The 14,390-nt window shown below is 30.7% G+C and overlaps 2 protein-coding genes across 2 annotated transcripts in view; one reads left to right on the top strand and one right to left on the bottom strand.

The window, feature by feature from the left end:
* The window catches only part of LOC125815297 (protein LEAD-SENSITIVE 1-like), a 162,696-nt gene that overhangs the window by 59,748 nt on the left and 88,558 nt on the right, over window positions 1-14,390 (bottom strand). The gene's annotated exons all lie outside the window — the stretch shown is intronic.
* Window positions 2,888-4,126, top strand: LOC125815300 (ras-related protein RABA3). The gene is made up of 2 exons (XM_049494742.1): window positions 2,888-3,217; window positions 3,638-4,126. The coding sequence occupies exons 1-2, from the start codon at window positions 2,952-2,954 to the stop codon at window positions 4,101-4,103; spliced, it is 732 nt and encodes a 243-aa protein (XP_049350699.1). The 5' UTR covers window positions 2,888-2,951; the 3' UTR covers window positions 4,104-4,126.

Consider the following 14,390-nt stretch of genomic DNA (forward strand, 5'->3'; position numbering starts at 1 on the left):
CCGCTTTTGTCAGCCCAGTTCTGACTGTGACCTGCTAGTTTGTATTGTGGGCAAAAAATAAGTGATTTGAACCATTAAAAGATAGATTGTGCTGTTTGTAACCATCACAAAAAAATGATCGTCAAGTCTTTGATTATGTTGTTTGTAACCATAATTCAAAATGTTTATAAGTCCGCATAGTTTGATCAATTTAGGGTCAAAAATGGGGTTGCTCTCTCCATAAATTGAGATAAAAAAAATTCAATTCAAGATAAATTCATGAGGATTGGTATCAACCTTTGATCCGAAAATGTTAGGTAAGATATACACACGAATTGATGATGGATGAGGAAATTTCGATTATTCCGGTCATTTAGAGTCCATTTTCTTTAATTTTGTCGTATTTACATAGTTTTTTTCTTATTATATGTGGCTGTCGCTTGGCAGTTGACACTGATAATTTACAAACTTGTTGTAAGCTACTTTATCCGTTCAATAATAGTTATTCACTATATACTAAAAATATTTGTCCAATTTGAAAAATCAAGAGGTAATTTAATTACTTTTTGTGTCTATTTTACTCTTGCTATTAAATATTATTTTTCATTCAACACATTTTTCAAAACATTAAATTTAATAAAACTAAAGAATAATAAAGTAATATGATCCTTATTATTTATGATTTCTTGAGGGATGTTTCAAGTCATTGACATTTATTGTTGGACAAATAGAGTATGCGGCTCAAATTTGGAAACTTTCTGTGTCAATTATGAAAAGCCCATTTTGGGCCTACACAAGAAAACTCCATCTTGATTCACAATAGAAATTAAAGAGTTACTACTTATTAAAAAGAAAAAAAAAATTAAAATATTTTTTTAAATGAAATGTAGGTCAAACAAATTGAAATAGAGAGATGTAAGAGAGCGAGCTCGCATATCACATGTTAACCATAGTTGTGCATTCTAACTTGAATTTTTCAACTATTAAAGTTAATTACTTTATTTAATTTAAACAAACCCTAATAATATGGTTTTTGATTTAGACAATAAATTAGCAAATAATAGTGTCGGTGCTGCCACTCTCAAGTAAATGTGAATCCCCCCTGCTTTATTTCTCTTTTGACCATTCAATCATGACTTGTTACTTCATCTACAGTTACCATGCATATGGCACTTTGATCCACACAAACTAGCCTTCATCGTGCGTCTGCTTTTTTCGTTTCAATTTATATGATGTAATTTGATTAGCAGCGAAATTTAAGAAATTTGAGTAGATTTTTAAAATTTGTGATTTAAAATACGTAATAATTATTTATATGACTATAAATCATCTCATTAAGAAAGAAATTGACATTTTAAAATTTAATAATTACTAAATATAAAATTATATGAGTGTTCTTTTAGAAAAATATGTCAAATTACTGCCATAGTATTATGTCTCTTTTGTGGGAGAGTTATCAGATTGCATTAAGGTTACATTATTGTAGTCACGTGAATTTGCTGGAACTGTTTAGCCCATTACTTTCTTTTGAATCCTTTTTTCAACAACAATAATAGAGGGTCAGGTGAAACAAAAAAAAATGTATACAATATCAAAACAGTTAGAATTGTTTTTGCCCTTTATACTTATCAAAAACGGAACATTTTGGTCTTTATAATTTATTATATCTAAAAACACATGATGTTAGTTATCTTTAACGATACTTGTTTTTATTCAGAAGTACATAAATCATTTAAAGGAAAGAAACAACCATGCATGGGATTTTCTTCGAATCATTTCACCCGGTTAGACAATTGTACCCAGGAGTGGAGCTAAGTGAGGTTCGTGGGTTCAGACAAACTCAGTAATTTTTTTGTATATCCTGCATTTATAGTAAAAAACTAAATAAATATATATGTATATTAATTGTGAACCCCTAGCAAAACTAAGGGTCAACTCAGTAATAAAGAAAGGGTCATGGAAATTCCAGATGTTTAATTCCTTTTTGCCCTCATTGTTCGAAATAAAAAATGAATCAATATTTATGTATGCATAGAAGCCTCATTTTGCACTCTTTGTTGTTGAAACCTTGAAGTTGAGATTTTTCTTAAGATACAGATAGAGAAAACGAATTGGTAGAAGTTATTTCTGAAATGACTTTTGTCATGAATTCATATGAGTCAATTCTGTCAAAGAATATAATTAAAATATTATTCTAAGCAGGTACATAAATATAAATGTTATTTCCCTCTGCTCAGTGCACCAACCGTTCATTGAATATGACAGTTATATTATTTATTTCGTTTTGTATTATTTGTCTTTTTTAGTCTATTTAGAAAAAAATCTCTTTTTTTTAACACTTAAGTTTTAACCTATGACATATTCAGACTACAAGATTAAAGAATATTTTAATACATTTTTACATATCTTTAGTTTAAAATCAAATTTTTTATTTTTTTGCTAAATTCTATGTCAAATAAAAATCAGACAAACAAATTAAAATGCACAGAATATATATTATTTTTATTTATATTGATGCAACAAAAGTTACGGAGGTTTTGTCATTTTATTTCGGCTTAGGGCCCCCATTTGGTTGTATAGTGTAGGTTCTACACACCAAACCAATTAACTTTAGCTTTTTGATTAAAATAAAACTTAAATAATTGGAACAAGGTTGTTGAAATTATAAGGCACTATGGTCCCTCCATAATCATAAGTTGTTTTCTTGAAAGGCTAATTACATCGCATTTTCCCGGGTATTTCGCCTTAAATTAAGACCCCACATTAGAAATTAAACTAATCCACATAGTACCAATCTTTACATAAATGGACAGGACAGTACATTGAAGATTTTAAAACACAGCAACATACATACACATTTACTCAGTGGTCGAATTGAAACAATTCATGTCAGGTTACTCACTATATACAATATTTTTGTGTGTGAAGAATTTCAGGAACAAGTAGTTGGATTGGAACATTGAAACAAGACGATGAACCAAGAAATGAGTGGCGTTGAGGATCAAATGAAACGTGTAAATGGGGTTCATCATAATGAGGATAAAATAGATTATGTGTTTAAGGTGGTGGTGATTGGAGACTCTGCTGTTGGGAAAACTCAGGTTCTTTCCAGGTTTGCTAAGAATGAGTTCTGTTTTGACTCAAAATCTACAATTGGTGTTGAGTTTCAGACTAGAACTGTTTCTATTCAGTCTAAAGTGATTAAGGCTCAGATCTGGGACACTGCTGGACAAGAAAGGTTTGCCTCTCTCTTCTTCTCATTAGTAATTGATTCATTCATCTTCACTTCCACTTAGTTGTTGGGTGGTGTACGAACAAAGTCAGCTAAAAAGAAAATGAAGCTACATATAAGATTGTGTGAGACCTTTTGAGCTAAGTTTGGCCTAAAAGCGGACAATTTGAGTTGTTTTAGCTCAACATTAGTTTCATGATGACTACTGCTATACGCACTGTGTGTTCATTTTTTCAACCCAATAGGACCTTGCATTACGACACTTGTGCAATCACTTAGCAATGGAGTTGCCACAACTCTATAAAATGTTATTTCCATAGATACTTCGATTGAATATGTGAAAATAGAAAAAATAGTAATGTTTTTTAAATGTATATATAGTTCGAGCTAAAGTCAGTACAATTAATTGTCCTCTGTATTGAACAGATACAGAGCAGTGACAAGTGCATACTACAGAGGAGCGTTAGGAGCCATGTTAGTTTACGACATAACAAAGAGACAGACATTCGACCATGTAGCTAGATGGGTTGAGGAACTCAGGGCTCACGCCGATAGTTCCATTGTGATCATGTTGATCGGTAACAAAGCTGATTTAGTAGATTCGAGGGCTGTTCCAACTGAAGATGCGGTTGAATTTGCAGAGAGGCAGGGCCTATTTTTCTCTGAGACATCAGCTCTTAGCGGCCACAATGTGGAATCAGCCTTCTTTAAACTTTTGGAAGAAATATTCCACATGGTATCAAGGAAGACTTTGTTGGTCGCTTCTGGTGCTAATGGAAATTACCTCAAAGAGACTAATAATGGATTGCTTAAAGGATTGAAAATTGATGTTATTTCTGGTCCTGATTTTGAAGTTAGTGAGATGAAGAAACTATCTTCTTGCTCTTGCTAAATATATATTTAAACAAAAAGATTAAAACTATGGAAGAGATAAATATAATGATAAGTGTGTCAAAAAATATGGTTGTAGCTTGTCAACAGGATTATTGCTCCCTCTTTTGGCTTTATATGTAGCTAGTGATTAGGTTATATCAGAATGTGGAGTGTATTGTGATCAATATTTTTTGTATGCAATTGATTCTGTAATGTAATGAACTTTAATTAATCTGCGTATTAATATGTTACGTACGTGATTTTCTCAAAGTATCATAATGTTGGTCTATTGAACATTTTAATATTAATTAAATTGTTATAGAATGTCCTAGGCTTATTATGCCTTTGTGAATATGTTGCAGAAAGGAATAAGGACTGCCCATTAGTGGTCTTTTAATTGGTGAGTTACTCCATTTTGGAGTTAACTGCCGCATTACTCCATTTGTTGGAGTTAGTGTTATATTCAATTCCTTTCTTGCAACAGTCTTAGCCGTTGGTGCATTTGACCATTATTTCTCCATTATTTTATTCTTTACTCCTCCATTATCCTTGTAACATATGTAACTCCTAAGGCCATTTATCTTCACTATTTACTACCCATTATCTTCCTATCAATTGGTAGGAAGACTTCCTCAACTATAAATAGTGATAGTCTTTATTTGGTTTGGGATATACTACACACAAGAAAAATATAGAGTGAAAGAGTTAGTAAAAAAAGAGAGTTCTTATTAGTTGAAGGAAGGTGTTCTTTTTGTGGAGCTTTGAACTCAACTCTTGTCCAGGGTTGTTGAGTTATATATTGTGAATAGACTGTTGTATCCTGGAGGGGACAAGTCAAGAAGGACTACTGCTGGACCGGTGAAAACATTTGTTGCAGTGGGCTTGAATCTCCTTAAAGAGAGCGAGATATCCGCGCCTCAGCCTGAAGAGATTTATTTCTTCATTTTTTATTTTCAATTGTAATCTTGTATTTTTGTTAACTTGTAAGTTTTCACTAACAATTTTAAGGAGATTCATCATGGCTACAATTGAAAAAACCGCGGATGTCAAGATGGGAGACCTTAACAAGCCATTTCGGTTCAATGGTAACCATTTTAAGAGATGGAAGGGTAAAGTACTTTTCTACTTGAGTCTTCTCAATGTTTCATATGTGTTAACTGAGAAGAATCCTAATAAAGTAGACATCACCTCTATGAATGATGATGAAATTATTTCTCATCTAGAGAAAGTGGAAAAGTACGATAGTGATTCCTATAAGTGTCGGTATTATATTCTTAATTGTCTATCTGATAATTTTTATGATTATTATGATAGAACTTACTCTAGTGTAAAGAAAATTTGGAAAGCGTTGCAGAGTAAGTATGATACCGAAGAGGCTGGAGCGAAAAAATATGCTAGTAGATTTTTTCGTTTTCAAATGGTGGACAACAAATCAGTGGTAGACCAAGCTCAAAACTTTATAATGATTGTTGGAGAGCTAAGGTCCGAGGAGGTAAAAATTGGAGATAACCTTATTGTTTGTGGCATAGTAGATAAACTTCCACCTTCTTGGAAGGAATTTCAGAAAACTATGCGCCACAAACAAAAGGAAACCTCTCTTGAAACCTTGATAATGAAAATCCGCATGGAAGAAGAGGCAAGGGGCCAAGATGCACTTTTACAAACAGAAGAGAACAACATCACAACGAAGGTAAATTTAATTACTTCAAATAATGCTACTCCTGAATCTCACAAAAGTACTTCTTTGAAGCCTAAGAAGAAAAAGTTCAAGAAAAATAATGGTAGACCTCCCAAGAAAAATAATGGTGAAAATAACCAAGCACAAAATCAACAAGTTCAAGACAAAGGACCGTGCTTTGTTTGTGGCAAGAGTGGGCATATTGCTTGATTTTGCAGATTCCAGAAACGTGGTCCTAACCCTCATGCAAACGTTACCGAAGAAACTTTTGTGGCGGTGATTACCGACATAAACATGGTTGAGAATGTTGATGGATGGTGGGCTGATTCTGGTGCAAACCGTCATGTCTGTCATGACAAAGACTGGTTTAAGAAATATACTCATTTTGAGGAGCCAAAACCATCATGCTTGGTGATGCTCACACTACTCAAGTGCTTGGAAAGGGAGATGTCAAATTGTGTTTTACTTCTGGAAGAGTATTAACTTTGAAAGATGTACTTTATACTCCTATGAGGAAAAATTTAATGTCTAGTTTTCTTCTTAATAAAGCAGGCTTTAAACAGATTATTGAGTCTAATCAATATGTAATAGTGAAGAAGGGTATTTTTGTGGGAAAGGGGTATGCATGTGATGGGATGTTCAAATTGAATGTTGAAATGAATAAAACTTCTACTCTTGTTTATATGCTTTCTTCTACCAATTTTTGGCATGCTCGTTTGTGTCATATTAATGATCGTTATGTTGGAATCATGAGTAGCTTAGGATTAATTCCAATGATTAAAAAGAATTTTGAAAAGTGTGAGGCTTGTAGTAAAGCCAAAATCACTAAAAGGCCTCATTTTCAAGTTGAAAGAAAAACTGATTTGTTAGAATTAGTTCATACTGATATTTGTGAACTTGGTGGAGTTTTAACTCGTGGAGGTAATAGATATTTTATCACTTTCATTGATGATTTTTCTAAGTTTACATATGTTTACTTGATGAAAAATAAAAGTGATGCTTTTGAAAATTTCAAAACTCATCTCCATGAAGTTGAAAATCAGTTTGGAAGAAAAATAAAAAAGAATTAGAAGTGATAGAGGCCGTGAATATGAGTCAAATGAGTTTAATTCTTTTGTTAGATCATTGAGAATAATTCATGAAACTACTCCTCCTTACTCTCCTTCATCTAATGGAGTAGCAGAACGAAAAAATAGAACTTTGGTTGAATTGACTAATGCCATGCTTATTGAGTCGCATGCACCATTAAATTTTTGGGGTGAAGCTATTTTAACTGCATGTTATGTGTTGAATCGTGTGCCTCATAAAAAGTCTAAATTGACACATTTTCAATTGTGGAAAGGTTACAAGCCAAGTTTGGGATATCTAAGAGTTTGGGGTTGTCTAGCCTTTGTGAGGCTAATGGATTCCAAGATTACAAAGTTGGGTAAGAAAGTTACTACTTGTGCTTTTCTTGGTTATGCTTCAAATAGTACAGCTTATAGATTTTTTAATCTTGAAGATAATATTGTGATAGAATCGGGTGATGCTATTTTTCATGAGAATAAATTTCCTTTTGATTCTAAAAATAGTGGGGGTCAAAGGATTGAACAAAATATTTTGTCACTACCTAGTTCTTCTACTTCTACTTTGAAAAATAAAGAAGTTGATGATTTTGAGTTAAGAAGAAGTAAAAGAGCTAGAGTAGAAAAAGATTTTGGTCCTGATTTTTATGTGTTTAATGTTGGAGATGACCCTCTCACTTTGAAAAAAACATTATCTTCACATGATTCTATATTTTGGAAAGAGGCTGTAAATGATGAAATGGAATCACTGATTTCTAATAAAACTTGGAAGTTAGTGGATTTACCACCAGGTTGTAAAACAATTGGTTGCAAATGGATCTTAAGAAAAAAGTTGAAACCGGATGGTTCTATTGATAAATATAAGGCTAGACTAGTTGCGAAAGGTTTTAAACAACTAGAAGGCCTAGAATTTTTTGATACTTAACAAGAAAAAGACAATACAACAAAATATAATAGGAAGAGTTTAAGTTATATACACCTCTTCACTTTAAGGAATGTTTACGTCATCAAGTCATTTTTTTTGTGTTTTGACTGATAAATTATTTTATTTTCAAGATTACAAATTTTATATTTTTTACTGAGGCAAGGCATATTTGCATATATCATTTGAGTGACCATTCAAGGTAGTAATGTGGAAATGAATACGATCGAATTTTCACAGCAGCAAAACATGTGAAAAACAATTTTATTTAAAAAAAAAAAAAAAGAAGAAGAAGAGAAAATTAGATCAAATATCCATTGAGTCAAAATTCTTTATCCTAAATAACTCAATTATCACTTATTACCTAAAATTATCATTCGTTAATGTTGTTACAGGCGAGTTCACTGGAAACAAAACTCCGTTGCAAGAAGCCAACAAGGTAAGTTTTCAATCATCCGTGAATTGTGATACATAGTTTACATCATATATCATATATATACAGTTATACATTATTTATGCAATATCAATATATTACATAACATGCGTTATTTTAATTTGATTGTTTTTGTTAGTTTACATTATACATACATAATTATACACTATTATACAATATTAGTACATTACATAACACGAGGTCATTTTAATTGAATTTTTTCTATCGCCTATACAGTTACGTAAGAAGTCGAATAAAAATTGTGAAATGCGTGGATTAGTGCTTAATAATTTTACAATTTCACAAAATGACTTCAAAATTTAAAAAGAGACCATCGTAAAATAGTTAGACATGATTATATTTCAGGCTTTCTAATGAAGTTACTAGTCGAATGTCTGATGGATTATTAGTCATATCATTTATTCATATGATTTATTTTTTAAAGCGTTGCTACAAAATTGCATCTCTTTACAAGCTCTGGCTTTTAAGTACTTGGAGCAACATTTGGTTAAATGTGTAAATTTAACCCTATGAACACTCAAATATTTGGACTCATATCCACTAGATTGCAAATTGTCAATTAGTAAGGGAATAACCTAAACTCCTTAAAAGTTGGAATAATAGAAAACTATTCTACACTCATGTATATTTCGGAGTTGTATGATATAATTAGGGGCGGCCCCTTAAAATCGTGACCCGTCTAATTCATTTAGGTTTGAACAAATTAATAAATCACTTATTTTATGAAGTCAGGTAGTTTTGATTCGATTGATTCAGTCTATTTAGAAACTAGACTAAACATACAAATATAATCTAAATTAATTCTGAGAAACTTTGTCTAAATATTTTTAAAAAGATACTCCTAACATTTTTTATTGAAAGATATTTAGTGCTGCAAGTGTAGAGGCGTGGGAAAAAAAAGGGCCCTGATGGATGAAGAAAAAATAGTGATTTGGTAATGTCCGTCTCCAACCCAACACCAAATTTGGTGTAAAATTTGGTGTTGTGTTACATCAAATTTGGTGTAACACTATTCATCACACCAATTCACTTTTTTAATATTTTAATATTATTTCATTATACAAACTTTTAATTAAATATTATATAAATTGTATGTTTTCATTAAATCTCTTGTATATTTAATTATTTTTTATGTAATATTTTTATAATATTAATTTTAGATATAAAATTTAGCTTTTTTATAAATTAATTTTTCTATATATGATTTTTAAAAAAAAATTAAATTTATGTTAATTCTACTATAAATTATAATTGGATATAGCTACAATTAACCTTTACAAAAATTAAAAATGCAAACATATAAATTTTTAAACAAATAATACAATGTACTTAAAAATAACTGAAAATAATAAACATTCAACAAAGTAGTAATTGACATTCACCATGAAATTATACATGGTGAATTTTTAGAAAGAATTTGTTTTATGAAATAAGAAAATATAAATGAAATAAGAAATAATAATATAATAATGAAGAGAAAGAAAAATATTCCTCTTTGATGTAAAATATGGTAGAGTGGGTTGGAGTTAATTACATCAAAAATAGTGTTGACACCAAATTTGGTGTAAATCAACTCTAACCCACTGCACCAAAAAGGAATATTTTTATCTCTCTTCATTATTATTATATTATTTCTTATTTCATTTATATTTTCTTTATTCATAAAACAAATTCTTTCTAAAACATTCACTATATATAATTCATATTATTTCCTTTTATAATCGTTTAATATAAAATTATTTTGTACCATAATTTTTTAAATAATATAAATTGCTAGCAAATATTATACATAATAATGGATTATACAAATAAAAGTGAAATCATTAATGAAATACAATTAAATAAATATTACATAATTGAAAAAATTATTTTAAATTGTACATAAATATTCAACTTTCAAGATCACTACGGTGCTCCCATAGATGCTCTATCAATGTATTACGTAGTTCAAAATGAGTTTCTTTATCCTTTAATTTTTTATATCGAGCTAAAATTGATAATTTTCATCTATTACCATGTCTACGGTTGGTTCCTATAATTTTTATCTATATATACATATGGATAAATGCACATATTCATTTAATATTCGAAGTGTCAACTTCAACCTTTATCCATATATATAATTGACATTGGCTTTATCACCCTTTTTAATCCATACAAGCTATCCAGATTAATTGCAAAAAATGACTATCCGAGCGGCTGGATATTCTATTAAAGAGGACATACGATTATGTCAAATTTATGTAGAAATTAGCGAAGATCCCATAACAGGTGTACAACCGTTTTTGGGGTAGGGTGGAAGAAAGTTATAATAATGCAAAGGAGGAGTTGTGGGAATATCGCAATAAAAGATCCCTTCATTCTCGTTGTAGACAATAAAATTTCGCGTCGAGAAAACAATAATCAAGAACGGAAAATTATGCAACAATCGTTTTATTGATTTAGGTGCGAGTGTTACAATCTCTATTATTCCTCTGAATTCGCCTTTTCAAATATAATTCAAGGGCTCTTGAGCTTGATCTAGAACTTGAGATTTATCTTGATCTTAATCTTTATCTTGAACTTGAACTTGGACTTGATCTTGATCTTGAACTTGATCTTGACTTGAACTTTATCTTGATCTTGACTTTCTAATTGAATTCAAGGGCTTTGAGCTTGATCTTGAATCCGGCGGTCTTGATCTTGATCGTTCTTGATCTTGATCGTTCTTGAGACTTGAATGTTCTTGAATCTTGAATGCTTGAATTCTTGAACTCTTAAGCTTGTAGAGAAATCTGCAGCTTTTGATCCACGAGCTTTCTCTAGCTTCTTGTTTAAAATTCTTGGTCCTTTTTTCTGAATTATGAGGGCCCCTATTAAAGAGGACATACGATTATGTCAAATTTATGTAGAAATTAGTGAAGATCCCATAACAGGTGTACAACCGTTTTTGGGGTAGGGTGGAAGAAAGTTATAATAATGCAAAGGAGGAGTTGTGGGAATATCGCAATAAAAGATCCCTTCATTCTCGTTGTAGACAATAAAATTTCGCGTCGAGAAAACAATAATCAAGAACGGAAAATTATGCAACAATCGTTTTATTGATTTAGGTGCGAGTGTTACAATCTCTATTATTCCTCTGAATTCGCCTTTTCAAATATAATTCAAGGGCTCTTGAGCTTGATCTAGAACTTGAGATTTATCTTGATCTTAATCTTTATCTTGAACTTGAACTTGGACTTGATCTTGATCTTGAACTTGATCTTGACTTGAACTTTATCTTGATCTTGACTTTCTAATTGAATTCAAGGGCTTTGAGCTTGATCTTGAATCCGGCGGTCTTGATCTTGATCGTTCTTGATCTTGATCGTTCTTGAGACTTGAATGTTCTTGAATCTTGAATGCTTGAATTCTTGAACTCTTAAGCTTGTAGAGAAATCTGCAGCTTTTGATCCACGAGCTTTCTCTAGCTTCTTGTTTAAAATTCTTGGTCCTTTTTTCTGAATTATGAGGGCCCCTATTAAAGAGGACATACGATTATGTCAAATTTATGTAGAAATTAGTGAAGATCCCATAACAGGTGTACAACCGTTTTTGGGGTAGGGTGGAAGAAAGTTATAATAATGCAAAGGAGGAGTTGTGGGAATATCGCAATAAAAGATCCCTTCATTCTCGTTGTAGACAATAAAATTTCGCGTCGAGAAAACAATAATCAAGAACGGAAAATTATGCAACAATCGTTTTATTGATTTAGGTGCGAGTGTTACAATCTCTATTATTCCTCTGAATTCGCCTTTTCAAATATAATTCAAGGGCTCTTGAGCTTGATCTAGAACTTGAGATTTATCTTGATCTTAATCTTTATCTTGAACTTGAACTTGGACTTGATCTTGATCTTGAACTTGATCTTGACTTGAACTTTATCTTGATCTTGACTTTCTAATTGAATTCAAGGGCTTTGAGCTTGATCTTGAATCCGGCGGTCTTGATCTTGATCGTTCTTGATCTTGATCGTTCTTGAGACTTGAATGTTCTTGAATCTTGAATGCTTGAATTCTTGAACTCTTAAGCTTGTAGAGAAATCTGCAGCTTTTGATCCACGAGCTTTCTCTAGCTTCTTGTTTAAAATTCTTGGTCCTTTTTTCTGAATTATGAGGGCCCCTATTAAAGAGGACATACGATTATGTCAAATTTATGTAGAAATTAGTGAAGATCCCATAACAGGTGTACAACCGTTTTTGGGGTAGGGTGGAAGAAAGTTATAATAATGCAAAGGAGGAGTTGTGGGAATATCGCAATAAAAGATCCCTTCATTCTCGTATTCAAGTGAAGAAAATTAAATGCTTGTATTCGACAAGTGGAAAAAAGATATTGTGAGTATTTCTTTTATAATTAATTATATATTTACTTATATCTTGTCTCAAATTTTTATGCAGATTATGCAAGAAAAATGTTTACTCATGCATGATCCAAATTATATAAAAGGGCTTTAAATCTGATCATCTATGGGAAATGATGAAGGACTTTGAAAAATTTAAAGATATCGATGTTGGAAAGAAAAAAGTTTGAAATCAAGGCTCTTTTTTTATATCATTGGAGTCTGAGGCTCCTATAATATCACCTCCTAACTTATCAACATTTTCATTAAATTTAAATGCGAAATTATAGGTAATTCTACATCATCAGAACGACCTAGTGGGGTGAAAAAAGCCAAAATGAAGAGAAAAGTCGATGAAGGTTTTTCATTTGCTTCAAAGACTGTCAAATTACAAAATGATCGGCTTGCTGAGATGTTGGAAAATTCAAATTCAGAGAAGAAGCTAGACAGGGAGTTGAAAGATAGAGCTTTGAAATTGAAAGAATTTAAAGAAGAAAATAAAATTATATTAATAAATGTCGATGGTATTGCTGATCCAAATGTTCGTGAATTTGTTCGGCAAGAACAAAGTCGAATAATGGAAAAAAGAAGTCAACAATTTCAGCAGCCACAACAATTTTCGATCCCATACAATTCATATTTTAATAGTATTGATGGATCCAGAAAGATCCGTTGGATTATTAAGTTATTGTTGTAATTTTTTAAAATTATTATGTTTTGTTGTACTTTTTAAAATTACTATGTATTTTATATTTCAATTTTGATGTAGGTCAATTACTACTTTGTTGAATGTTTATTATTTTCGGTTATTTTTAAGTACATTGTATTATTTGTTTAAAAATTTATATGTTTGCATTTTTAATTTTTGTGAAGGTTAATTGTAGTTATATCCAATTATAATTTATAGTAGAATTAATATAAATTTAATTCTTAAAAAAAGTCATATATAGAAAATTAATTATAAAAAAGCTAAATTTTATATCTAAAATTAATATATTACATAAAAAATAATTAAATATACAAGAGATTTAGTTAAAACATACAATTTATATAATGTAATGTTTAATTAAAAGTTTGTATAATGAAATAATATAAAATATTCAAAAAGTGAATTGGTGTGATGAATAGTGTTACATCAAATTTGGTGTAAAAATTGGTGTGGGTTGGAGCACAAAAATACCAAATCTTACACAAAATTTAGGATTTGATGTAAATTTTGGTGTGGGTTATTGGAGATAGTCTTAGGCAGAAGAAGAATTCAATATGATTTGACCACTCAACAATAATCACATCGCTAATTGTTCAAATATCCAACCTAATTACTATCGTTATATATACCCCTCCAATAATACCAACTTCCAAGTCACAATATGTAATTAATACGTACTATATTTCATATTTGCTGTAAAGTACTTATTTTGTTTATCAAATTATTAGTCTCACCCCAGTACTTTCAAAAACGTTTTTGGGGCGAGTCTCGGGGTGGGACGTATCAAAAATGTTTCGGGGAGTAAATTAAAGACGTAGATTCATAAGGCGTAAGTCTTAAAATTTGAGGCATAAGTCTCGAGCATAAAAAACGTAAGTCCTAACTCCTGAGCGTAAAAACGTACGCCCGGGGTTTTTTATTTTTTTAAAAAAAATCTTTTTTGCTTTAAATTATATTTTTATTATTGGTGTAATGATATTTCTCAAATAGTAATTATAATACTTTTTTTTTCATTATTGATTATTAATATTTATCTCAAATAAAAATCATAAATCATTGAAACGTTTACTTTTGCTTATTTTATTAGTAATAAAACTATAAAATTGAATATACATGAAACTA

This window comes from Solanum verrucosum, unplaced genomic scaffold (assembly GCF_900185275.1).
Source record: "Solanum verrucosum unplaced genomic scaffold, falcon-dt-bn FXZP01000261.1, whole genome shotgun sequence".
Classification (NCBI taxonomy): domain Eukaryota; kingdom Viridiplantae; phylum Streptophyta; class Magnoliopsida; order Solanales; family Solanaceae; genus Solanum; species Solanum verrucosum.

Excerpts from the sequence above, each read along its gene's own strand:
- LOC125815300 (XM_049494742.1), top strand. The coding sequence starts at position 2,952 with ATGAACCAAGAAATGAGTGGCGTTGAGGATCAAATGAAACGTGTAAAT. Across the intron at positions 3,218-3,637 it reads GACACTGCTGGACAAGAAAG|ATACAGAGCAGTGACAAGTG; the intron begins GTTTGCCTCTCT and ends TGTATTGAACAG.